We start from the raw sequence: 25,428 nt of genomic DNA, 5'->3' as shown, positions 1-25,428 counted from the left end.
TAGCAGTGGACAGCAGGCCTCCACTCTACAGAGCAGAACAGTCAATATAGGAGCACAGCATGGAAGAGACACAGACATGGTCAGAGGAGAAGCCGTATCTACTTACTGGTGTGATTGGTGCTCAGGGTCTGAGGGCTGGAGAGGAAGGACATGTTAAACTTTATTGCAGCATATTGTTCCCATGAACACATGGCTGTTTGATGGGCAAATATTGATTGAAGTATGGACAACAGCAGCAAAGAGATTTGGCTGGCTATAAGACAACGTGATATTAAACACTGCTATTCTGCTATTCTTTCCTCTTCTCTTCTATCCTCTCTATCGCACCTTTTTCATTCACTTTCTTCTTCCTCCTGTCCAGTAAATCTCTCTCTCTCTCTATCCTACCTGGGTTTGATCACCCTGTGCCCCAGATTCGCCATTTCAACTAAATTTAACCCTGACTGACGATGTCATCCAGGTCTCTGAAACCACACAAGTGCAAGTTCACTGGTCACCCAGCATAAGGCTAAAAAAATAAAGTGTATCTTTGCCACCAAATTTACAGTTGAAGTCAGAAGTTTACATACACTTCAGCCAAATACATTTAAACTCAGTTTTTCACAATTCCTGACATTTAATACTAGTAAAACTTCCATGGTTTAGGTCAGTTAGGATCACCACTTTATTTTAAGAATATGAAATGTCAGAATAATAGTAAAGAGAATAATTTATTTCAGCTTTTATTTCTTTCATCACATTCCCAGTGGGTCAGAAGTTTACATACACTCAATTAGTATTTGGTAGCATTGCCTTTAAATTGTTTAACTTGGGTCAAACATTTCGGGTAGCTTTCCACAAGCTTCCCACAATAAGTTGGGTGAATTTCGTCCCATTCCTCCTGACAGAGCTGGTGTAACTGAGTCAGGTTTGTAGGCCTCCTTGCTCGCACACACTTTTTCAGTTCTGCTCACAAATTTTCTATTGGATTGAGGTCAGGGCTTTGTGATGGCCACTTCAATACCTTGACTTTGTTGTCCCTAAGGTATTTTCCCACAGCTTTGGAAGTATGCTTGGGATCTTTGTCAATTTGGAAGACCCATTTGGACTGAGGGGCAGCTCGGGACTGAGGGGCAGCTCGGGACTGAGGGGTAGCTCGGGACTGAGGGGTAGCTCGGGACTGAGGGGAAGCTCGGGACTGAGGGGAAGCCCGGGACTGAGGGGAAGCCTAGCACTGAGAGGAAGCTCAGCACTAAGAGGAAGCTCAGCACTGAGAGGAAGCTCAGGCAGGTAGTTGGATCCGGCAGATCCTGGCTGGCTGGCGGTTCTGGCAGATCCTGGCTGACTGGCGGATCTGGAAGAGTCTGGTTGACTGGCGGATCTGGAAGAGTCTGGTTGACTGGCGGATCTGGAAGAGTCTGGTTGACTGGCAAGTCTGGCTGACTGGCAGATCTGGAAGAGTCTGGCTGACTGGCAGATCTGGAAGAGTATGGCTGACTGGCAGATCTGGAAGAGCCTGGCTGACTGGCAGATCTGGAAGAGCCTGGCTGACTGGCAGATCTGGAAGAGTCTGGCTGACTGGCAGATCTGGAAGAGTCTGGCTGACTGGCAGATCTGGAAGAGTCTGGCTGACTGGCGGATCCTGGCAGACTGACGGATCTGGCTGCTCCATGCTGACTGATGGCTCTGACTGCTCCATGCAGACTGACAGCTCTGGTGGCTTCTTGCAGACTGACAGCTCTGGCGGCTTCTTGCAGACTGGCAGCTCTGGCGGCTTCTTGCAGACTGGCAGCTCTGGCGGCTTCTTGCAGACTGGCAGCTCTGGCGGCTCCTTGCAGACTGGCAGCTCCTTGCAGACTGGCAGCTCCTTGCAGACTGGCTGCTCCTTGCAGACTGTCAGCTCTGGCTGCTCCATGCAGACTGGCAGCTCTGGCTGCTCCATGCAGACTGGCAGCTCTGGCTGCTCCATGCAGACTGGCAGCTCTGGCTGCTCCATGCAGACTGACAGCTCTGGCTGCTCCATGCAGACTGACAGCTCTGGCTGCTCCATGCAGACTGACAGCTCTGGCTGCTCCATGCAGACTGACAGCTCTGGCTGCTCCGTGCAGACTGACAGCTCTGGCTGCGCCATGCAGACTGACAGCTCTGGCAGCGCTGAACAGGCGGGAGACTCCGGCAGCGCAGGAGAGGAGGAAGGCTCGGGCAGCGCTGAACAGGCGGGAGACTCCGGCAGCGCAGGAGAGGAGAAAGGCTCCGGCAGCGCTGAACAGGCGGGAGACTCAGGCAGCGCAGGAGAGGAGGAAGGCTCTGGCAGCGCTGGAGAGGCGAGGCGCACTGTAGGCCCGATGCGTGGTGCTGGCACTGGTGGTACTGGGCCGAGGACACGCACATGAAGCCTGGTGCGGGGAGCTGCCACCGGAGGGCTGGTGTGTGGAGGTGGCACAGGATGGGCTAGACCGTGAAGGCGTACTGGAGATCTTGAGAGCAGTGCTGGCACAGGACGTGCAAGGCTAGGGATGTGCACAGGAGGCCTGGTGCGTGAGGCTGGCACCAACTTCACCAGCCGACTAACACGCACCTCAGGATGAGTATGGAGCGCTGACCCAGGTGCCATCAAATCCCCGACACGCTCCGTCGGGCGAATTCCATGCAAAAAGCACCAACACAGCAACTCCCTCATCTCTCTCTCCTCCAATTTCCCCATTAACTCCTTCACAGTCTCTGCTTCGCTCACCTCCAACACTGGCTCTGGTTCTGGTCTCCTCCTTGGCTCCTCACGATAACCAGGGAGAGTTGGCTCAGGTCTAACTCCTGACTCTGCCACACTCTCCCTGAGCCCCCCCCCCAATAAATTTTTGGGGCTGACTCTCGGGCTTCCTTCCGTTCCGCCGTGCTTGCTTCGCCAACCTCATTCTCTCGTAACCTTCTGCACACTGCTCCATCGAATCCCAGGCGGGCTCCGGCACTCTCCCTGGGTCGACCGCCCACCTGTCTATCTCCTCCCAAGTTGTGTAGTCCAGATTTTGTTGCTCCTGCTGCCGCTGTTGCTTCTCCTGCGACTCCAAGCCCGTTACCACGCCGCTTGGTCCCATTGTGGTGGGTGATTCTGTAACGGCTTTCGTCTGGTGGAAGAGAAGCGGACCAAAATGCAGCGTGGTATTTCTGATACATGTTTAATGACGATGAAAAATGAATAATACAAAAACAACAAACGGAACGTGAAAACCTATACAGCCTATCTGGTGACAACAAACACAGAGACAGGAACAATCACCCACGAAATACTCAAAGAATATGGCTGCCTAAATATGGTTCCCAATCAGAGACAACGATAATCACCTGACTCTGATTGAGAACCGCCTCAGGCAGCCATAGACTATGCTATACACCCCCAAGACAAAACACACCACAAAAAACCATGTCACACCCTGGCCTGACCAAATAAATGCAGACAAACACAATATACTTCGACCAGGGCGTGACACTACCTAAATATGATTCTCAATCAGGGACAACGATTGACAGCTGCCTCTGATTGAGAATCATACTTAGGTAGCCTGGTTTCACTTTTGAGTTGTGGTGTTTATTTTCTGTTCTGTGTTTTGCGAGAGTGACCAGGCAGGCACCGTGGTATGCGATGGAGCGCACGGTGTCCCCAGTACGCGTGCTTAGCCCGGTGCGGTACATTGCATTGTTGATGTCCTAACCGACTTGCCAAAACTATAGTTTGTTACCAAGAAATTTGTGGAGTGGTTGAAAAACAAGTTTTAATGACTCCAACCTAAGTGTATGTAAACTTCCGACTTCAACTGTATAAACCAGATATTAAAAGACAGCACAATTAAACAACATCCCACGTGGTTGATTGAGTGAAGGCATATCTGTTGTGAGGCAATGTAATGCGGACATCCCTGACATCCCTAACCCCAGTGCCCTGTGCGTCCCAAATGGCACCTTATTCCCTATATAGTGCACTACCTCTGATCAGAGCCCTATGTGCCCTTGTCAAATAAGTACATTATATAGCAGGATTTCCCAAACTCGGTCCTCTGGGCCGTCAGGGGTGCACGTTTTCATTTTTTGCCACTTACACTACACAGCTGATTCAAATATTAAACTAATCATCGAGCTTTGATCATTTGAATCAGCTGTGTAGTGTTAGGGCAAAAAACTAAACATGCACCCGAGGACCGAGATTGGGAAACACTGCTATATAGGGAAGGGAATAGGGTGCCATTTGGGACTCAGGCCCAGTCTGTTTGTCAGCATACTGTAGCAGCTCCTAATGGACAAGACATGATGGTATTATGGCTGTTGTTCCCAGAAGCAGGGTAGCCCCCCCCCCTGCATGTTGCTTTGCCGGGAAAGAGGAAACTGTTTCCAGGTCAGCTGCTAGATGGAGAGATGGAGGAGCATGCTCCTTGATTCTGATTTCTCTCAGTTGTTAATTCAGATGTAGATCAAAGTTAACTCTGGAATGTAGCCAGCCTAGCTCTGTAATCAGCATGCCCACTCCGGGTGATTGGAGACACAGTCAAATATGCTCTCCCACTGAGATAGAGGGATCCATCTTGGAGTAAACGAGAGAGAAACCAGAAAAATATGTGTTTTTACCTCCTGTATACTGGGTATTTAAAAAAATACATATATATTTAACCTTTATTTAATTAGACAAGTCAGTAAAGAACAAATTATTATTTTCAATGACGGCCTACCCCATCATTGTATGCTGGGTGGTAGAGAGGGAACATGGGGGAAGAAAGCCTGCCTCTCTCTCTCTCTCTCTCTCTCTCTCTCTCTCTCTCTCGCTATCTCTCTCTCTCTCTCGCTATATCTCTCTCTCTCTCTCTCTCTCCATTTCTCTCTCTCCCTCTCTTTGTTTCTCTCTCTCTGTTTCACCCTTTATCAAATTCAAATGTCTTTATTGGCATGGAAAGTGTTACCGCATGCATTGCCAAAGGAAACATATATTGATGACGCAGATAGATATTAATGGGAAAAATAATACTACTCAATGAGTAACAATTAACAGGACACTACAATTTAAAAAATATATATATATATATATTTCACCTTTATTTTACCAGGTAGTCCAGTTGAGAACAAGTTCTCATTTACAACTGCGACCTGGTCAAGATAAAGCAAAGCAGTGCGACAAAAACAACAACACAGAGTTACACATGGGATAAACAATTGTACAGTCAATAACCTAATACAAAAATATATATACAGTGTGTGCAAATGAAGTAAGGAGGTAAGGCAATAAATAGACCATATTGACGAAGTAATTACAATTTAGCAAATTAACACTGGAGTGATAGATGTGCAGATGAGGATGTGCAAGTAGAAATACTGGTGTGCAAAAGTACAGAAAAAAGCAAAAACAAATACAGGATGAGGTAGGTAGTTGGTTGGGTGGGCTATTTACAGATAGGCTGTGTACAGCTGCAGCGATCGGTAAGCTGCTCTGACAGCCGATGCTTAAAGTTAGTGAGGGAGATATGTCTCCAACATCAGTGATTTTTACAATTCGTTCCAGTCATTGGCAGCAGAGAACTGGAAGGAAAGGCGGCCAAAGAGGTGTTGCCTTTGGGGATGACCAATGTGCTATACCTGCTGGAGCCCGTGCTACGGGTGGGTGTTGTTATCGTCACTAGTGAGCTGAGATAAGGCAGAGCTTTACCTAGCAAAGACTTATAGATGACCTGGAGCCAGAGGGTTTCGCGACGAATATGTAGCGAGGACCAGCCAACAAGAGCACACAGGCCGCAGTGGTGGGTAGTATATGGGGCTTTGGTGACAAAACGAATGGCACTGTAATAGACTGCATCCAATTTGCTGAGTAGAGTGTTGCAGGCTATTTTGTAAATGACATCGCCGAAGTCAAGGATCGGTAGGATAGTCAGTTTTACGAGGGTATGTTTGGCAGCTTGAGTGAAGTAGGCTTTGTTGTGAACTAGGAAGCCAATTATAGATTAAATTTCAGATTGGAGATGCTTAATAAGTTATACCGTTATTGTAAATAAGAATTTGTTCTTAACTGACTTGCCTAGTTAAATAAAGGTTAAATAAATAAAAGAAATGCTTGAAATAGACAATAATGAAATGGTGAGAAGACACAGGTAGAAATGGTATTGTTCTGGTTGTTTGTTCTCTCTATCTCTCTCTCCCCCTTTCTTTCTCTCTCTCCCTCTCTGTCTCTCCCTTTCTTTCTCTCTCCCCCTCTCTCTCTCCCTCTCTGTCTCCCTCTCTCTCTATCTGTCTATCAATATGGAACTCCTTGGATCTGTAGGGTAGGGTGTGAGAGAACGGCTGGTACAGCTGTAGCCCAGAGTCTGTGCCAATGTGCCTGTGCCAGTGCCCGATGTGCACATTCCAACCTGGACGGCTACATGTTATTGTGTTAGCGCTGAAAGCCCCATCGCCCTCCCTCTCCCCCCTCCACTCCCCTATAATCAGATCCTGCTATTGAGTCCCTGCGAATCACACAGACTGCCTGTTACAGCCTCAATCACACAAACAAATAAACATACATAGTGGAAAATGGCACCTTTTCTAGTCCACAAATTAAAAGGAGGAAGTTCTGTCATGTTTTTGTTCAGCTGAAAATATCTCAGGAAAAAGTATATTGAAGTGAAACCTAATTCATCGTTGAACCAACATGCACAGTGGTTCAAAGCATATTGTAAAGTCACCCCTTGAGTGAAATGCAACTGATTGGCTGTGTTGCTGTCCGTTTCCAGGTTTGTGATTGGTCGAGAGCGTCCGGGTCAGGTGAGCGAGGTGGCTGCTCTGATCCAACAGACTCTGGAGCAGGAGAGGAGACAGAGAGAGTTGCTGGAGCAGCAGTATGCCCAGTATGACGCTGATGACGATGAGGTGGGTAGCCTACTGCCCCGCTGTCTCACCCTCCTACTGATACACCTATAAGTGTGGCCAATCAAATCCTATACAGTTTTATTAACTCATTCATAGGAGCTAGTAACCTACAACAACGTCTAACTTACCGACACACTAGTACTCTCCTCTCCTTACAGGTATTCACAAAGCATCTCAGAGTGCCTTTTCGATTATAATGAATATACAGTATATGGACAGGGGGGACCTGATCCTAGATCAGCCAGTAGCGGTGCATGGGTAAAATCACTGGGGAAGCCAAGCCATACTGCAACCAATATGTTGTGATAATTGCGTTGTTTGCTCTATAACCTGTTAGTTCTTATGCCTTGTGACCATAATATATAGGCCAAAGGTCGAGAAAATAAGAAATTCAGCCACACCTTTGTTTCATCACAAAACCGGAGACCAACATCTGTTCGGTGAAGTCCACAAAGCATTTAGCATGTAACAAGCAGTTACATTACCTACAGCAGGGTCAAGCAAGTTAACATTATTGATTTAGAACCACAGAAAGTTACTGCAAGTCACAAGGAAAACAGTAGCTGCCTCCACTATTCCAGCACCATTTAAACTTCTAATCACCTCTGCTTAGTCTAATACAGTGACAACTAAAAGATTCCAAAAACGATTTAGTCCAATCAACGTAAGCTAAATATCATGTGGCTGGCCATAGTTCAGATTTCTGTGTGTGTGTGTCTATGCGTGCGTAAGTATAAAAAAACATGTTGACTCACCTCACTTGTAGAGAAATACCAATTAACCACTGCTCCACCCGGGAGGCCTTTGTTGTTCTAGTTTTTGTTGCTCGCTAGCCTAACTTCCTTTCATGGGCAATGATTAGCCAGATAGTTAACATTAGCCTACTACATATAGCTTCCATCCTCTAAGGCCAGAGGCATAAGGTATGAATTCATGGTCGGATCAGAATCACCGTTATAATCGTTGTACGGAAAATGAAGTAAAACCAGTCCAAATCCATATATCCGTCCATGCCTAATTTAGGAAAGGGACAATTTTAGCTAGCTAGCCACCGGAGGACAACAACACAACGCGATGCAGCAATTCAAGTTTTTTCTGTCAAATGACATTTGGCTTGATGTGATGTGATTGGTGTGAAGCCATATCCAAACTGGCTTGACACTTTTTTTGTGTGCGTCAGGACCATTCACAGTTGAGCTTACTCAGTTTAGCTCAATGCTGAATGGCTATTATTCTTTTTACAACATTTTATCAAGGAAGTACATTTGCCCGCTGGCTCCCCTTGCATTCAATCATACGTGCAGCAGCAATATCATCCTCTTTTTGGCCAGACAGCAATCAGATAAATGCTCACTCAGATGCTTTCTCCAGTCAGATACATTCAGCCTCTTGTGAATTGAAGGAAAATTATGAAACACAGAGAAACGAAAGATATGTTTTTGTATTTTTTTGTATTTTATTATTTTATTGGTACATTTTTGGGGGAAGCTTGGCTTCCCTTGGCATCCATGAGTACACGCCACTGAGATCAACACTCCTACTCTGAGAAGCTTTATACATACGGCCCAGGTATGTTTCACCATACTAACGACAGACCTGTGTGGTCACACTGCACTCCAATCTTCTACAACAGGTCAATCTTGGTCGTGGTTGTGGTAGTCATTATGTCATGTCAAATCAGGCGTTGCTAAACATAGTTCAAGAATAATGTGGCTGTTTACTTAAAAAAAAGCCTCTAGGGCTGTTTTCCTGTGTTTGAGGGACTGCCAACATGTTTTCCTGTGTTTGAGGGACTGCCAACATGTTTTCCTGCCTGTGTTTGTTCTAGCACACACTAAAGTCCATTACCATACACTCATCCTTAGTGGGTCAGGAGGCTGGAGGCAATAAAGCCACCATTTCCATAATGGTAGTGCGTTGCCATGGCTGCGAGGCTGAGGGTCTATATTTAAGCCCCATTTAGAGGCGGAGGTGAGAGACGCCGGGTTAATCACCATGTATTTAAGTGGAGTGATGCACATCCTATAGGCTCAGGTCTGGTGATATATGTATGAAATGTGTATGGTAATATACTGCATATATCTGATATATGTATGAAATGTGTATGGTAATATACTGTGTATGTCTGATATATGTATGGTAATATACTGTGTATGTATGATATATGAATGGTAATATACTGTAAATGTATGATATATGAATGGTAATATACTGTAAATGTCTGATATATGTATATGGTACTATAAATCAAATCAAATCAAATTTTATTTGTCACATACACATGGTTAGCAGATGTTAATGCGAGTGTAGCGAAATGCTTGTGCTTCTAGTTCCGACAATGCAGTAATAACCAACAAGTAATCTAACTAACAATTCCAAAACTACTGTCTTATACACAAGTGTAAGGGGATAAAGAATATGTACATAAAGATATATGAATGAGTGATGGTACAGAGCAGCATAGGCAAGATACAGTAGATGGTATCGAGTACAGTATATACATATGAGATGAGTATGTAAACAAAGTGGCATAGTTAAAGTGGCTAGTGATACATGTATTACATAAAGATGCAGTGGATGATATAGAGTACAGTATATACGTATACATATGAGATGAATAATGTAGGGTATGTAAACATTATATAAGGTAGCATTGTTTAAAGTGGCTAGTGATATATTTTACATCATTTCCCATCAATTCCCATTATTAAAGTGGCTAGAGTTGAGTCAGTGTGTTGGCAGCAGCCACTCAATGTTAGTGGTTGCTGTTTAACAGTCTGATGGCCTTGAGATAGAAGCTGTTTTTCAGTCTCTCGGTCCCAGCTTTGATGCACCTGTACTGACCTCGCCTTCTGGATAATAGCGGGGTGAACAGGCAGTGGCTCGGGTGGTTGTTGTCCTTGATGATCTTTATGGCCTTCCTATAACATTGGGTGGTGTAGGTGTCCTGGAGGGCAGGTAGTTTGCCCCCGGGGATGCACTGTGCAGACCTCACTACCCTCTGGAGAGCCTTGTGGTTGTGGGCGGAGCAGTTGCCGTACCAGGCGGTGATACAGCCCGCCAGGATGCTCTCGATTGTGCATTTGTAGAAGTTTGTGAGTGCTTTTGGTGACAAGCCGAATTTCTTCAGCCTCCTGAGGTTGAAGAGGCGCTGCTGCGCCTTCTTCACGATGCTGTCTGTGTGGGTGTACCAATTCAGTTTGTCTGTGATGTGTATGCCGAGGAACTTAAAACTTACTACCCTCTCCACTACTGTTCCATCAATGTGGATAGGGGGGTGTTCCCTCTGCTGTTTCCTGAAGTCCACAATCATCTCCTTAGTTTTGTTGACATTGAGTGTGAATGTGAGGTTATTTTCCTGACACCACACTCCGAGGGCCATCACCTCCTCCCTGTAGGCCGTCTCGTCGTTGTTGGTAATCAAGCCTACCACTGTTGTGTCGTCCGCAAACTTGCTGATTGAGTTGGAGGCGTGCGTGGCCACGCAGTCGTGGGTGAACAGGGAGTACAGGAGAGGGCTCAGAACGCACCCTTGTGGGGCCCCAGTGTTGAGGATCAGCGGGGTGGAGATGTTGTTGCCTACCCTCACCACCTGGGGGCGGCCCGTCAGGAAGTCCAGTACCCAGTTGCACAGGGCAGGGTCGAGACCCAGGGTCTCGAGCTTGATGACGAGCTTGGAGGGTACTATGGTGTTAAATGCCGAGCTGTAGTCGATGAACAGCATTCTCACATAGGTATTCCTCTTGTCCAGATGGGTTAGGGCAGTGTGCAGTGTGGTTGAGATTGCATCGTCTGTGGACCTATTTGGATGGTAAGCAAATTGGAGTGGGTTTAGGGTGTCAGGTAGGGTGGAGGTGATATGGTCCTTGACTAGTCTCTCAAAGCACTTCATGATGATGGAAGTGAGTGCTAGTCGTTTAGCTCAGTTACCTTAGCTTTCTTGGGAACAGGAACAATGGTGGCCCTCTTGAAGCATGTGAGAACAGCAGACTGAGATAGGGATTGATTGAATATGTCCGTAAACACACTATACTGTATATGTCTGATATATGTATGGTAATATACTGTGTGTGCCTGATATATGAATGATAATATACTGTATATGTCTGATATATGAATGGTAATATACTGTGTATGTCTGATATATGTATGTAACCCCGCCATCCAGCACATCATGATTAGATAGATAGAAAATCAGAGAGGAATTTAGAATGGCATTTGGCAGTGTTGTGAAGTAGTATCACGTTTCAGGTGAGACCCAGGTGCAGACAACATCGAATTAACAACAGTTTATTAATCCATACAGGGGCAGACAAAAGACAAGTCAAGGCAGACAGGGGTCAGTAATCCAGATAGGTGGGGCAAAGGTACAGGACAGCAGGCAGGCTCGGGGTCAGGGTAGGCAGAGGTCAGTAATTCAGATAGGTGGGGCAAAGTTACAGGATGGCAGGCAGGGTCAAGGCAGGCAGAAAAGGTAAAAACCGGGAAACTAGAAAACAGGAACAATCGCGTGACATGAACAGAGGGAAAACCTCTTGACGAAACAAAACAAACTGGCAACAGACAAACAGAGAACACAGGTATAAATACACAGGGGATAATGGGGAATACGGGCGACACCTGGAGGGGCGAGGAGACAATCACAAAGACAGGTGAAACAGATCAGGGTGTGTAGGTTCTTGGTGTGTGTTTGTGTGTGTGTGTGTGTGTGTGTGTGTGTGTGTGTGTGTGTGTGTGTGTGTGTCAGACCTGGGATAGCTATAGTTTTAGCTATGCTTTGTGTAAAGCATGGGCTGGAATAAAAACTTTTCCCAATCGTTTCGTTCTGAACAGAACCAGTATGTTCTGCATCCGTTCCAGTGTTCTGAGCAGCAAAATAAAGTTATGGTTCTAACAAAGAAATTATTTTCTGTTCCTTTTTCAACCTCTGAAATCGATATCATACTCAATGGGTGACATGTCTAGTATGTATGCAGGCCATGGAAGAACTGGGACATTTTCAGCTTCCAGGAATTGTGTACAGATCTTTGGGATCCATGCTGAAACATGAGGTGATGGCGGCAGATGAATGGCACGACAATGGACCTCAGGATCTTGTCACTGTATCTCTGTGCATTTATACTGCCTTAGATAAAATTAAATTATGTTCGTTGTCTATAGCTTATGCCTGCCCTTACCATAACCCCACCTCCACGGGTCATTCTGTTCACAACGTTGACATCAGCAAACCGCTCAGCCACACGACACCATACACGGGGTCTGCGGTTGTGATGCCAGTTGGACGTACTGCCTAATTCTCTAAAATGACATTGGAGGAGGCTTATGAGAAATTAACATTAAATTCTCTGGCAACAGCTCTGGTGGACCTTCCTGCAGTCAGCATGCCAATTGCATGCTCCTTCAAAACTTGAGACTATAAGGATCGATGCTGGAGATGAGAAGCAAGTACAGGGAGTGAACATTTACTGGAAAACGGACATCAAAGCAAAACAAGAACATTGTCTGGACAGGGGAAACAAATAGACAAAAGGACAATAATGCTGACACAGGACACCAACTGAGGAACATACAGATATAGAAGGGCAATTAACAAAGTAATGGAGTCTAGGTGATTCCAATATTGCGCAGCTGCGCATAATGATGGGGACAGGTGTGCATAATGAAGGGCAGCCTGGCGCCCTCAAGCACCAGAGAGGGGGAACGGGAGCAGACATGACAGCACCCCCCTCTAGGAGCGTCACCCAGCTTCCCACCTGGGCGAGCCTGACAGGCCGGCCAAGGCATGGGAGCTGGACAGCTGGCTGAGGCGTAGAAGCCCGACTAGCCGGCAGAGGCATGGGAGCCTGATGAACCGGCTGAGGCGTGGGAGCCTGACGAACCGGCTGAGGCGTGGGAGCCTGACGAACCGGTTGAGGCGTGGGAGCCTGACGAACCGGTTGAGGCGTGGGAGCCCGACGATCCGGCTGAGGCGTGGGAGCCTGACGAACCGGTTGAGGCGTGGGAGCCCGACGATCCGGCTGAGGCGTGGGAGCCTGACGAACCGGTTGAGGCGTGGGAGCCCGACGATCCGGCTGAGGCGTGGGAGCCTGACGAACCAGCTGAGGCGTGGGAGCCTGACGAACCGGCTGAGGCGTGGGAGCCTGATGGGCCGGTTGAAGCATGGATGACGTGGGGTGGGCATCTGCCGAGCCAACCGGGACAAGAAGACCTCTCAAGCCAGCTAAGGTGTGGAAGCCCGACGGGCTAGCTGAGGCGCCCCTGGTTCCATCGGCGACGGCACCCAGACCCGACATCACCAACCAAAACAAAAACAAAAACTCCCTGATGCTTCCTTTAGTGGTGTCAGCATTCTATAAGGCTCCACCCTGAAGACCAGAAGCAAGTACAGGGAGTGAACATTAATGGAAAATGGCCATCAAACCAAAATAAGAGCAGTGTCTGGACAGGGGGAACAAAATGACATAAGGACAATAATGCTGACACAGGGAACCAACTGAGGAACAGACAGATATAGAAGGGCAATCAACAAAGTAATGGAGTCCAGGTAAGTCCAATATTGGGCAGATGCATGTAATGAAGGTGACAGGTGTGCATAAAGAAGGGCAGCCTGGAGCCCTCGAGTGCCAGAGAGGGGGAGTGGAAGCAGGCGTGACAGAGCCTTTTATTGTCCTCAGCATGAGGTGCACATATGTAATGATCATGCTATTTAATCAGCTTCTTGATATGCCACACCTGTCAGGTGGATGGATCTGGGATTTTTTATTTCAGCCCATGAAACATGGGACCAACACTTTATATGTTGCGTTTATATTTTTGTTCAGGGTATTCTTCAAGGAGAACAAATAATTACTTTGAAGGTGGTTACAACTATTTGAATACAGATCCCCAAAAAGTACAACTTTTAAAAACTATTTGAATGTTGCTATTGTAATAAATCACAAAGTTACTACAACTTGATGTTTTCACGGCCGTTGTAGGGAGGAGATCAAGGCGCAGCGTGGTACGCTTACATTCTCTTTACTATAAGAATGAACATTGAACAAACTAACATAAAAACAACATACCGAACCGTGACGCTATATAAACAAGTGCTGACAGGCAACTACACATAGACAAGTACCCACAAAACCAAAAGGGAAAATGGCAACCTAAATAGGATCATCACTATTATACTGTGTGCTGTCAGACTGTAAGACTTAATGGCACCCTATCTCCTATATAGTGCACTACTTTCGACGAGAGAGAGAGAGAGACCCCCCCCCCCCACACATGGAAAACACACAGGGTTAAATCTCTGACTGGTCAGCCCTGAGTAAGTCAGCTAGGCTTTAGATGTCTGTCCAGATCGTCAGCCATGTAAACACACACACACAATAAATGCACTATAGCAGATATGTGTTGAGAGCAGCAGGAGAGAAATCTTCTGCTGTACCATGACAAAGCAAGCACCAGATGTTTCTAATAATGTGTGTCTATGTTTGTTTGCTCGCCATCTCTGTAAGCTCCAGCACCAGTGTCTCTGAGGTGTCAATCACCCAGTGTGATTCTGGCAGGAGGACCAGAGAGAGGATGCCAGGATGGGTCATTCGATCCTGGGTAGAGCAGGCCCTGGGTCTGCTTGGCTCTCCCTGCCTGGCTCTCTGCAACCAGATCTGAGGCTGCTGCAAGCTGCAGCAGAGCGAAACTCCTCTTTATAAGCATGTCTGTCTGGATCACCTTAGTGAGGCTGCCAGGCTGTAGGGAAGAGAAGCACATAGAGTATCCTGCTGTGGCTGTGTTCTAGACCACACATACTGCACAATCATCCCTATTCCTTACTTACCTCCCTGTAACCCTAACTCTGACCCTCTCCTCATCCCCTATCCCTCAATCATCCCCCTTCCTCACCTTACCTCATCCCCCAGCTTTACCTACACCCCCTTAACCCTGACCCTGACCCTCTCCTCAACCCACATCCCTCAATCATCCCTCTTCCTCACCTTATCCCCCAGCTTTACCTACCCCCCCCCCCTCCCCCAACCTTGACCCTCTCCTCAACTCTCCATCCCTCAATCATCCCTGTCCCTCTCACTTTGACAGGACCCCTGTCATCCTGTACCCAGACCGGACAACTGGTCTCTCGCTCACTCTCGCTAAGTCTCTTTCTCTCTCTCTCCTTTCCTCATAATAACACAGCCACCTCTCTAATTAGTTATGGAAAAACATCAGTTAGGAACTTAACCATCCTCTCAGTGCTGTTGAGTTTTGGAGGCATTATTGTGAGCTTACAGAGCCTCTGCCTTCCCCCTCCATCCTGAGAAGGAGCGTTGAATTTACAACCTTGGCTGAGAGAAAGCTTACACTGGTGTACTTGTTGTCCTCACTGTAAAAAAATATTCATCGTTTTCATTGTCAAATGCAACATTGGAGTGGCAGGCAGCACTTCTTAAAATAGGAAGGGATAACTCAATGAAAGTTAGACCAAGTCAGAACAACGAAAGAGAAGAGGAAAACAGTCAACGAGCTTTAGATACATAACACGGTGTGTTCCCAGTGACATGTACAACTAGTTATGGAATGTGTTCTCATTTCTCATGTTGTGTGTGTGTGTGTGTGTGTGTGTGTGTGTGTGTGTGTGTGTGTGTGTGTGTGTGTGTGTGTGTGTGTGTCCTCAGACTGGGGAGTACGCCACTGATGAGGAGGAGGAGGCGGGGCCGGCCGCGGACGGTGTGGGGGATGAGGAAGGTGACGGGGAGAAGAGCATCGAGGTGTTCGATTTGCCGGAAACAGATGACATTATTTCTCCCTCAGAGTTGGACGCTACCAAACTCTACCAGACATTCAGAGAGGTCACTCGAACACCCCTTTCATTTGTCTATTGTATTTATTCTATTCTTCTGTCTATTTCATTAGTCTAAGTATTGCAGCACTCTAAAAAATACAGAAGTTCCAACTGAAACGTCTTGTGTATTTTCCTCCCACTAATATCACTAATACTGTGGCCCGGAACTTTGTTCAACAATTCTTTCTCCTTCCTGATTGCAACAAAGTCAAAGAGTAACAAATGACTGAAATGTAGTTTTTGGCCGTTACTTTCTTCTAGAGCCCATTTTCCTTTTTAAAGGACCCAACCTGCTAGTAATATTGATTGAAACGCCTTACTAGCACTGCTGGCACCAGAACATTTTGTCCCTCACTCCACACTTGTGTGACACATTTAACAAATTGCCTGAGCTGCACTGCGGTGTTCTGGATATTGAGTGAGAAATCATGTAATCTCTACTGTCCCAAGACCTCTACTCTCTCACTGGGGTTCTCTCTCTCTCTCTCTTCACTTTCCTCAACTGCCTCTCTTTTTTCACTTCTCTCTTACTATAGCAGATATGTCGTTCCTATATCCCTTTCACTTTCTGTCAATCACTCTCCACGTTTATCTCTCTGCCTACTGACTCTCCCTCTCTACTTTGTACCTTTCTCTCTCCCTCTCTACTTTGTACCTTTCTCTCTCTCTCTCTCTACTTTGGACCTTTCTCTCTCTCCCTCTCTACTTTGGACCTTTCTCTCTCTCACTCTCTACTTTGGACCTTTCTCTCTCTCCCTCTCTACTTTGTACCTTTCTCTCTCTCTCTCTCCCTCTCTACTTTGGACCTTTCTCTCTCCCTCTCTCCCTCTCTACTTTGGACCTTTCTCTCTCTCCCTCTCTACTTTGGACCTTTCTCTCTCTCCCTCTCTACTTTGGACCTTTCTCTCTCTCCCTCTCTACTTTGGACCTTTCTCTCTCTCCCTCTCTACTTTGGACCTTTCTCTCTCTCTCTCTACTTTGGACCTTTCTCTCTCTCCCTCTCTACTTTGGACCTTTCTCTCTCTCCCTCTCTACTTTGGACCTTTCTCTCTCTCCCTCTCTACTTTGGACCTTTCTCTCTCTCTCTCTCTACTTTGGACCTTTCTCTCTCTCCCTCTCTACTTTGGACCTTTCTCTCTCTCCCTCTCTACTTTGGACCTTTCTCTCTCTCCCTCTCTACTTTGGACCTTTCTCTCTCTTCCTCTCTACTTTGGACCTTTCTCTCTCCCTCTCTACTTTGTACCTTTCTCTCTCACTCTCTCTCCCTCTCTACTTTGTACCTTTCTCTCTCTCCCTCTCTACTTTGGACCGTTCTCTCTCTCCCTCTCTACTTTGGACCTTTCTCTCTCCCTCTCTACTTTGGACCTTTCTCTCTCCCTCTCTACTTTGTACCTTTCTCTCTCTCCCTCTCTACTTTGGACCTTTCTCTCTCTCACTCTCTACTTTGGACCTTACTCTCTCTCCCTCTCTACTTTGTACCTTTCTCTCTCTCCCTCTCTACTTTGTACCTTTCTCTCTCTCCCTCTCTACTTTGTACCTTTCTCTCTCTCCCGCTCTACTTTGTACCTTTCTCTCTCTTCCTCTCTACTTTGTACCTTTCTCTCTCCCTCTCTCTCCCTCTCTACTTTGTACCTTTCTCTCTCTCCCTCTCTACTTTGTACCTTTCTCTCTCTCCCTCTCTACTTTGTACCTTTCTCTCTCTCCCTCTCTACTTTGTACCTTTCTCTCTCTTCCTCTCTACTTTGTACCTTTCTCTCTCTTCCTCTCTACTTTGTACCTTTCTCGCTCCCTCTCTACTTTGTACCTTTCTCTCTCACTCTCTCTCCCTCTCTACTTTGTACCTTTCTCTCTCTCTCTCTCTACTTTGGACCTTTCTCTCTCTCCCTCTCTACTTTGGACCTTTCTCTCTCTCACTCTCTACTTTGGACCTTTCTCTCTCTCTCTCTACTTTGTACCTTTCTCTCTCACTCTCTCTCCCTCTCTACTTTGGACCTTTCTCTCTCTCACTCTACTTTGGACCTTTCTCTCTCTCCTCTCTACTTTGGACCTTTCTCTCTCCCTCTCTACTTTGTACCTTTCTCTCTCTCCCTCTCTACTTTGTACCTTTCTCTCTCTTCCTCTCTACTTTGTACCTTTCTCTCTCTCCCTCTCTACTTGGGACCCTTCTCTCTCTCCCTCTCTACTTGGGACCCTTCTCTCTCTCCCTCTCTACTTTGTACCTTTCTCTCTCTCCCTCTCTACTTTGTACCTTTCTCTCTCACTCTCTCTCCCTCGCTACTTTGTACCTTTCTCTCCCTCCCTCTCTACTTTGTACCTTTCTCTCTCCCTCTCTACTTTGTACCTTTCTCTCTCCCTCTCTACTTTGTACCTTTCTCTCTCTCCCTCTCTACTTTGGACCTTTCTCTCTCTCCCTCTCTACTTTGTACCTCTCTCTCTCTCCCTCTCTACTTTGTACCTCTCTCTCTCTCCCTCTCTACTTTGTACCTTTCTCTCTCTCTCTCCCTCTCTACTTTGTACCTTTCTCTCTCCCTCTCTACTTTGTACCTTTCTCTCTCACTCTCTCTCCCTCTCTACTTTGTACCTTTCTCTCTCTCTCTCTCTACTTTGGACCTTTCTCTCTCTCCCTCTCTACTTTGGACCTTTCTCTCTCTCACTCTCTACTTTGGACCTTTCTCTCTCTCTCTCTACTTTGTACCTTTCTCTCTCACTCTCTCTCCCTCTCTACTTTGGACCTTTCTCTCTCTCACTCTCTACTTTGGACCTTTCTCTCTCTCCCTCTCTACTTTGGACCTTTCTCTCTCCCTCTCTACTTTGTACCTTTCTCTCTCTCCCTCTCTACTTTGTACCTTTCTCTCTCTTCCTCTCTACTTTGTACCTTTCTCTCTCTCCCTCTCTACTTGGGACCCTTCTCTCTCTCCCTCTCTACTTGGGACCCTTCTCTCTCTCCCTCTCTACTTTGTACCTTTCTCTCTCTCCCTCTCTACTTTGTACCTTTCTCTCTCACTCTCTCTCCCTCGCTACTTTGTACCTTTCTCTCCCTCCTCTCTACTTTGTACCTTTCTCTCTCCCTCTCTACTTTGTACCTTTCTCTCTCCCTCTCTACTTTGTACCTTTCTCTCTCTCCCTCTCTACTTTGGACCTTTCTCTCTCTCCCTCTCTACTTTGTACCTCTCTCTCTCTCCCTCTCTACTTTGTACCTCTCTCTCTCTCCCTCTCTACTTTGTACCTTTCTCTCTCTCTCCCTCTCTACTTTGTACCTTTCTCTCTCCCTCTCTACTTTGTACCTTTCTCTCTCTCCCTCTCTACTTTGTACCTTTCTCTCTCTCCTCTCTCTCCCTCTCTACTTTGTACCTTTCTCTCTCAATTCAATTCAATTCAATTCAAGGGGCTTTATTGGCATGGGAAACATGTGTTAACATTGCCAAAGCAAGTAAGGTATATAATATATAAAGTGAAATAAACAATAAAAAATAACAGTAGACATCACACATACAGAAGTTTCAAAACAATAAAGACATTACAAATGTCATATTATATATATATATATATATACAGTGTTTTTACAATGTGCAAATGGTAAAGGACACAAGATAAAATAAATAAGCATAGATATGTGTTGTATTTACAATGGTGCGTGTTCTTCACTGGTTGCCCTTTTCTCGTGGCAACAGGTCACAAATCTTGCTGCTCTGATGGCACACTGTGGAATTTCACCCAGTAGATATGGGAGTTTTTCAAAATTGGATTTGTTTTCGAATTCTTTGTGGATCTGTGTAATCTGAGGGAAATATGTCTCTCTAATATGGTCATACATTGGGCAGGAGGTTAGGAAGTGCAGCTCAGTTTCCACCTCATTTTGTGGGCAGTGAGCACATAGCCTGTCTTCTCTTGAGAGCCATGTCTGCCTACGTCGGCCTTTCTCAATAGCAAGGCTATGCTCGCTGAGTCTGTACAAAGCTTTCCTTAATTTTGGGTCAGTCACAGTGGTCAGGTATTCTGCCGCTGTGTACTCTCTGTGTAGGGCCAAATAGCATTCTAGTTTGCTCTGTTTGTTTGTTAATTCTTTCCAGTGTGTCAAGTAATTATCTTTTTGTTTTCTCATGATTTGGTTGGGTCTAATTGTGCTGCTGTCATGGGGCTCTGTAGGGTGTGTTTGTGAACAGAGCCCCAGGACCAGCTTGCTTAGGGACTCTTCTCCAGGTTCATCTCTCTGTAGGTGATGGCTTTGTTGTGGAAGGTTTGGGAATCGCTTCCTTTTAGGTGGTTATAGAATTTAACTGCTCTTTTCTGGATTTTGATAATTAGTGGGTATCGGCCTAATTCTGCTCTGCATGCATTATTTGGTGTTCTACGTTGTACACTGAGGATATTTTTGCAGAATTCTGCGTGCAGAGTCTCAATTTGGTGTTTGTCCCATTTTGTGAAGTCTTGGTTGGTGAGCGGACCCCAGACCTCACAACCATAAAGGGCAATGGGCTCTATGACTGATTCAAGTATTTTTAGCCAAATCCTAATTGGTATGTTGAAATTTATGTTCCTTTTGATGGCATAGAATGCCCTTCTTGCCTTGTCTCTCAGATCGTTCACAGCTTTGTGGAAGTTACCTGTGGCGCTGATGTTTAGGCCAAGGTATGTATAGTTTTTTGTGTGCTCTAGGGCAACAGTGTCTAGATGGAATTTGTATTTGTGGTCCTGGTGACTGGACCTTTTTGGAACACCATTATTTTGGTCTTACTGAGATTTACTGTCAGGGCCCAGGTCTGACAGAATCTGTGCATAAGATCTAGGTGCTGCTGTAGGCCCTCCTTGGTTGGTGACAGAAGCACCAGATCATCAGCAAACAGCAGACATTTGACTTCAGATTCTAGTAGGGTGAGGCCGGGTGCTGCAGACTTTTCTAGTGCCCGCGCCAGTTCGTTGATATATATGTTGAAGAGGGTGGGGCTTAAGCTGCATCCCTGTCTAACCCCACGACCCTGTGTGAAGAAATGTGTGTGTTTTTTGCCAATTTTAACCGCACACTTGTTGTTTGTGTACATGGATTTTATGATGTCGTATGTTTTACCCCCAACACCACTTTCCAACAGTTTGTATAGCAGACCCTCATGCCAAATTGAGTCGAAGGCTTTTTTGAAATCAACAAAGCATGAGAAGACTTTGCCTTTGTTTTGGTTTGTTTGGTTGTCAATTAGGGTGTGCAGGGTGAATACATGGTCTGTTGTACGGTAATTTGGTAAAAAGCCAATTTGACATTTGCTCAGTACATTGTTTTCATTGAGGAAGTGTACGAGTCTGCTGTTAATGATAATGCAGAGGATTTTCCCAAGGTTACTGTTGACGCATATTCCACGGTAGTTATTGGGGTCAAATTTGTCTCCATTTTTGTGGATTGGGGTGATCAGTCCTTGGTTCCAAATATTGGGGAAGATGCCAGAGCTAAGGATGATGTTAAAGAGTTTTAGTATAGCCAATTGGAATTTGTTGTCTGTATATTTGATCATTTCATTGTGGATACCATCAACACCACAGGCCTTTTTGGGTTGGAGGGTTTTTATTTTGTCCTGTAACTCATTCAATGTTATTGGAGAATCCAGTGGGTTCTGGTAGTCTTTAATAGTTGATTCTAAGATATGTATTTGATCATGTATATGTTTTTGCTCTTTATTCTTTGTTATAGAGCCAAAAAGATTGGAGAAGTGGTTTACCCATACATCTCCATTTTGGATAGATAATTCTTCGTGTTGTTGTTTGTTTAGTGTTTTCCAATTTTCCCAGAAGTGGTTAGAGTCTATGGATTCTTCAATTACATTGAGCTGATTTCTGACATGCTGTTCCTTCTTTTTCCGTAGTGTATTTCTGTATTGTTTTAGTGATTCACCATAGTGAAGGCGTAGACTCAGGTTTTCCGGGTCTCTATGTTTTTGGTTGGACAGGTTTCTCAATTTCTTTCTTAGAATTTTGCATTCTTCATCAAACCATTTGTCATTGTTGTTAATTTTCTTCGGTTTTCTATTTGAGATTTTTAGATTTGATAGGGAAGCTGAGAGGTCAAATATACTGTTAAGATTTTCTACTGCCAAGTTTACACCTTCACTATTGCAGTGGAACGTTTTACCCAGGAAATTGTCTAAAAGGGATTGAATTTGTTGTTGCCTAATTGTTTTTTGGTAGGTTTCCAAACTGCATTCCTTCCATCTATAGCATTTCTTAATGTTACTCAGTTCCTTTGGCTTTGATGCCTCATGATTGAGTATTGCTCTGTTTAGGTAGACTGTGATTTTGCTGTGGTCTGATAGGGGTGTCAGTGGGCTGACTGTGAACGCTCTGAGAGACTCTGGGTTGAGGTCAGTGATAAAGTAGTCTACAGTACTACTGCCAAGAGATGAGCTATAGGTGTACCTACCATAGGAGTCCCCTCGAAGCCTACCATTGACTATGTACATACCCAGCGTGCGACAGAGCTGCAGGAGTTGTGACCCGTTTTGTTGGTTATGTTGTCATAGTTGTGCCTAGGGGGCATACGGGGAGGGGATGCTGTCACCTCCAGGCAGGTGTTTGTCCCCCTGTGTGCTGAGGGTGTCAGGTTCTTGTCCGGTTCTGGCATTTAGGTCACCACAGACTAGTACATGTCCCTGGGCCTGGAAATGGTTGATTTCCCCTCCAGGATGGAGAAGCTGTCTTCATTAAAATATGGGGATTCTAGTGGGGGGATATAGGTAGCACACAGGAGGACATTTTTCTCTGTTAGGATAATTTCTTTTTGAATTTCTAGCCAAATGTAGAATGTTCCTGTTTTGATTAATTTAATGGAGTGAGTTAGGTCTGCTCTATACCAAATTAGCATACCCCCTGAGTCCCTTCCCTGTTTCACACCTGGTAGTTTGGTGGATGGGACTACCAGCTCTCTGTAACCTAGAGGGCATCCAGTGGGTCTGTCTCCTCTATACCAGGTTTCTTGCAAGATGACAATGTCTGTATTACCGATTTCTTTGGTGAAGTCCGGGTTTCTGCTCTTCAGGCCAAAGGCAGATGACCTCAGGCCTTGGATATTCCAGGATGAAATAGTAAAGGCTTTTGTTCCATAAAGTGTCCAATGTTTGTTGGTCGTGGTTTGGCCTCAGGCCAGTAAGTGTGAGCAGAGCCTGCTGAGCATCTGGTACATGCCATTGGCTTGGGCGAGTGTGAGAGTGGGGGTTGGGACTGTTTGACCGCTCACTACCTGGGCGTATGTGTGGCTTCCATGTTGAGGCCCTCTTTGCGGGGGTGGGGTGCATGGGGTGGGCAGGAGTGGCATAGGTCTGATCTGAGGGGGCCTAAATGGGGTGTGGGCATGATTGACGTGGGGGGGTGTTGATTGGTTGGGGTAGGGGTGTGGATGTGTCTGGGTGTGCGGTGGTCTGGATGTAATTCCTCTTGGCGTGGGTCCTCTATGTGTAGGTCCAGGGGGGTCCTGCAGGTCTGGGAGGGTGTCTCGCTGGTCTGGGTGGGGTGTCTATTGATCTGTTGCTCCTGTGTGAAGTGTTGGGGATACGTTTGAGAGCGATGTCCTTTAGAGTTCGGGCAAAGATGGGCACTGCTGCCTTGTAGAGGTGGACCTGGTCATAGAGGCTGTTCAAGTCCAGGGTGGAGTGGTGGGCCAGGAAAACGTTTGGTTTTGAGGCACAGTCATGGGAAATACTTGCGTTTACCCGCTGTATTGTGGCAGGGTGGAAGTCTTTTCGTGGTAGCAGGGTGGAGATAACCACTTGTGCGTTGGGGAAAGTAGAAGAAGCCTTTTCAATCACTCCCTTCAGTGCTGTGGCCACTCTTTCCTGCTGGGCCCTCAGGTCGTTTGTGCCTGTGTGTATTATTATGTGGCTGGGTGAGCCTAGTTTGGCCTCAGACAGAAGGTCTATGGCGCTCTGGGTGTTTGGACACCAGAGTTTAGACACACTGTGTTTGGGAAAAAGTTTTTTTCTTCTATATATTTCCCATTTGAGTCCATCAGTAGTACAATCTGTGTCTTGTGTTTGTCCTCAGTGGGAGTGGGGGGGTTGTCAGAAGGGCTATCAGGGTGGCTGACAGGGGGGGTGCTCAGGGGGGGGTGAGAGCCGCTGGGCTTGGGGTTCTTCATTTGTCTGTTCTGCTGTGATGTCGAGATTTTTGTTGGGTGCTGAGGTGGGCTGTTCTGCTGGCTTCTCTGTGGGGGTGGCCACCTCTCTAGTGGGTTGTTCTCTGTCACACGCCGTCCCCCTCAACCTCTCCTCCATCCCCCTCAACCTCTCCTCCATCCCCCTCACCTTCTCCTCCATCCCCCTCAACCTCTCCTCCACCAGCAGTCTGATACTCTCCTCTAGTTGCCTGTTCTGCTCCTCTTTCTCCTGTTGTATTTGTCTCACCACTGTCCAAAGTGCAGATATGTCTCTGTCCACCTCCAGCTCTCCTGGTCTGGTTAAGGGGCTGTTGTTTTGCTGGGCTGTTGTCTGGGTCTGTGCTGACTGAAGTGTGATCACCTGCTGTTCCAGCTCCACCTGCCTTATCTCCAGCTGGGTGAATTTGTCTTTCATTTCAATGAGGGAGTGGTAATCTGTGCTGGGAGGTTGACTCTCCGCTGGGGGTTGCTCGTCTGTGGGGTTACATAGTGAAGAGGTCTGGTCTGACCCACTCGGTGTGGGGGTATCTTTATCAAGGGAGAGCTTCTCCTGCTGGGCTAATTCTTTGATTAGGTGAAAGTCCAGCTGAAACTGTTTGGTGTTATTCTGTACAATTACTGTTCCGGACTTATAGATATTTATATTGCTTGACTCAGAGTCCTCGTTATCAAGTATTCTGAGTTTCCAGCCCTCGTTAACCCCCTCTCTTAACAAAGGGGTAGTGTGCTAATATAGCACTGTGCCATGCCAGGGGATGGTTTGTGTGGAAGATAAGGTTGCTGATGTTCCCATTTTTGTAATAGTCAGCAAAAAGTGTCTCTTGATTTTCCATAAGGAGCTTCATTTTGTAATCTTTTCTTGACTTATCATTCTTTACATGCAAAGGGTACTGTATTTTAATTACCTCTGAACAGCGGGAGGGAGCCTCTAAGGCCTCTCCATTTGGTTGGGGTAGACTGTGTGACTCTCCTGCCATTGTTGGGCTAATGGGCTTTGACACCTCTCACTTGACACGTCAGTGCTAGTTGAAGCTGTATCAAGCTTGGCAGAATTATGTTAGAATTCAGTCCTTATAAAGTAATGTTGTGTATTTTTCTTCTTGGCTTTTGGCTTTTAAATATATAGTTTCAGACTAAGCATTACTCACTCAGTTCCAGGTTGGATGGGGTTTTCAGGTTTCTGTTGTTTTCCAGAGAATTTGCTGTATAGAGAAATAAATCTTGGTAGTTGTGAACCTTCCAGGTGATTCCGTAATTCCGTCCAAAATCAGGTTGTAGGTTTTAAGTTTTGATTTGAAGTGGGGGTTATGTTGTAGAGGGTAGAATCCAGTATGTGTTCCTGACAAAAAATCCAAGTTTATCTAACTCCTAATCTATCTTTTTTAAAGAAAATGCTGAAAAATGCAGGAGCTCATCTGATTGTGACCTCTCTCTCTCTCTGTCTCTCTCTCCCTCTCTACTTTGTACCTTTCTCTCTCTCCCTCTCTACTTTGTACCTTTCTCTCTCTCCCTCTCTACTTTGTACCTTTCTCTCTCTCCCTATCTACTTTGTACCTTTCTCTCTCTCCTCTCTCTCCCTCTCTACTTTGTACCTTTCTCTCTCTCCCTCTCTTCTTTG

The 25,428-nt window shown here is 46.1% G+C and overlaps 1 protein-coding gene across 3 annotated transcripts in view; it reads left to right on the top strand.

Annotated features, from left to right (window-relative positions):
- LOC135549649 (neurabin-1-like) overlaps window positions 1-25,428 on the top strand; it is a 126,868-nt gene that overhangs the window by 66,602 nt on the left and 34,838 nt on the right. For all 3 annotated transcript variants that reach the window (XM_064979818.1, XM_064979817.1, XM_064979816.1), the window contains exons 6-7: window positions 6,723-6,858; window positions 15,513-15,686. In XM_064979818.1, the coding sequence (XP_064835890.1) occupies window positions 6,723-6,858; window positions 15,513-15,686 (310 nt within the window). The remainder of the gene's footprint in view (window positions 1-6,722; window positions 6,859-15,512; window positions 15,687-25,428) is intronic.

The sequence above is a fragment of the Oncorhynchus masou genome, chromosome 12, assembly GCF_036934945.1.
Source record: "Oncorhynchus masou masou isolate Uvic2021 chromosome 12, UVic_Omas_1.1, whole genome shotgun sequence".
In the NCBI taxonomy this organism is placed as follows: domain Eukaryota; kingdom Metazoa; phylum Chordata; class Actinopteri; order Salmoniformes; family Salmonidae; genus Oncorhynchus; species Oncorhynchus masou.
The sequence above is the reverse complement of the archived record's forward strand: the minus strand, read 5'-3'. Positions and strand labels throughout refer to the sequence as shown.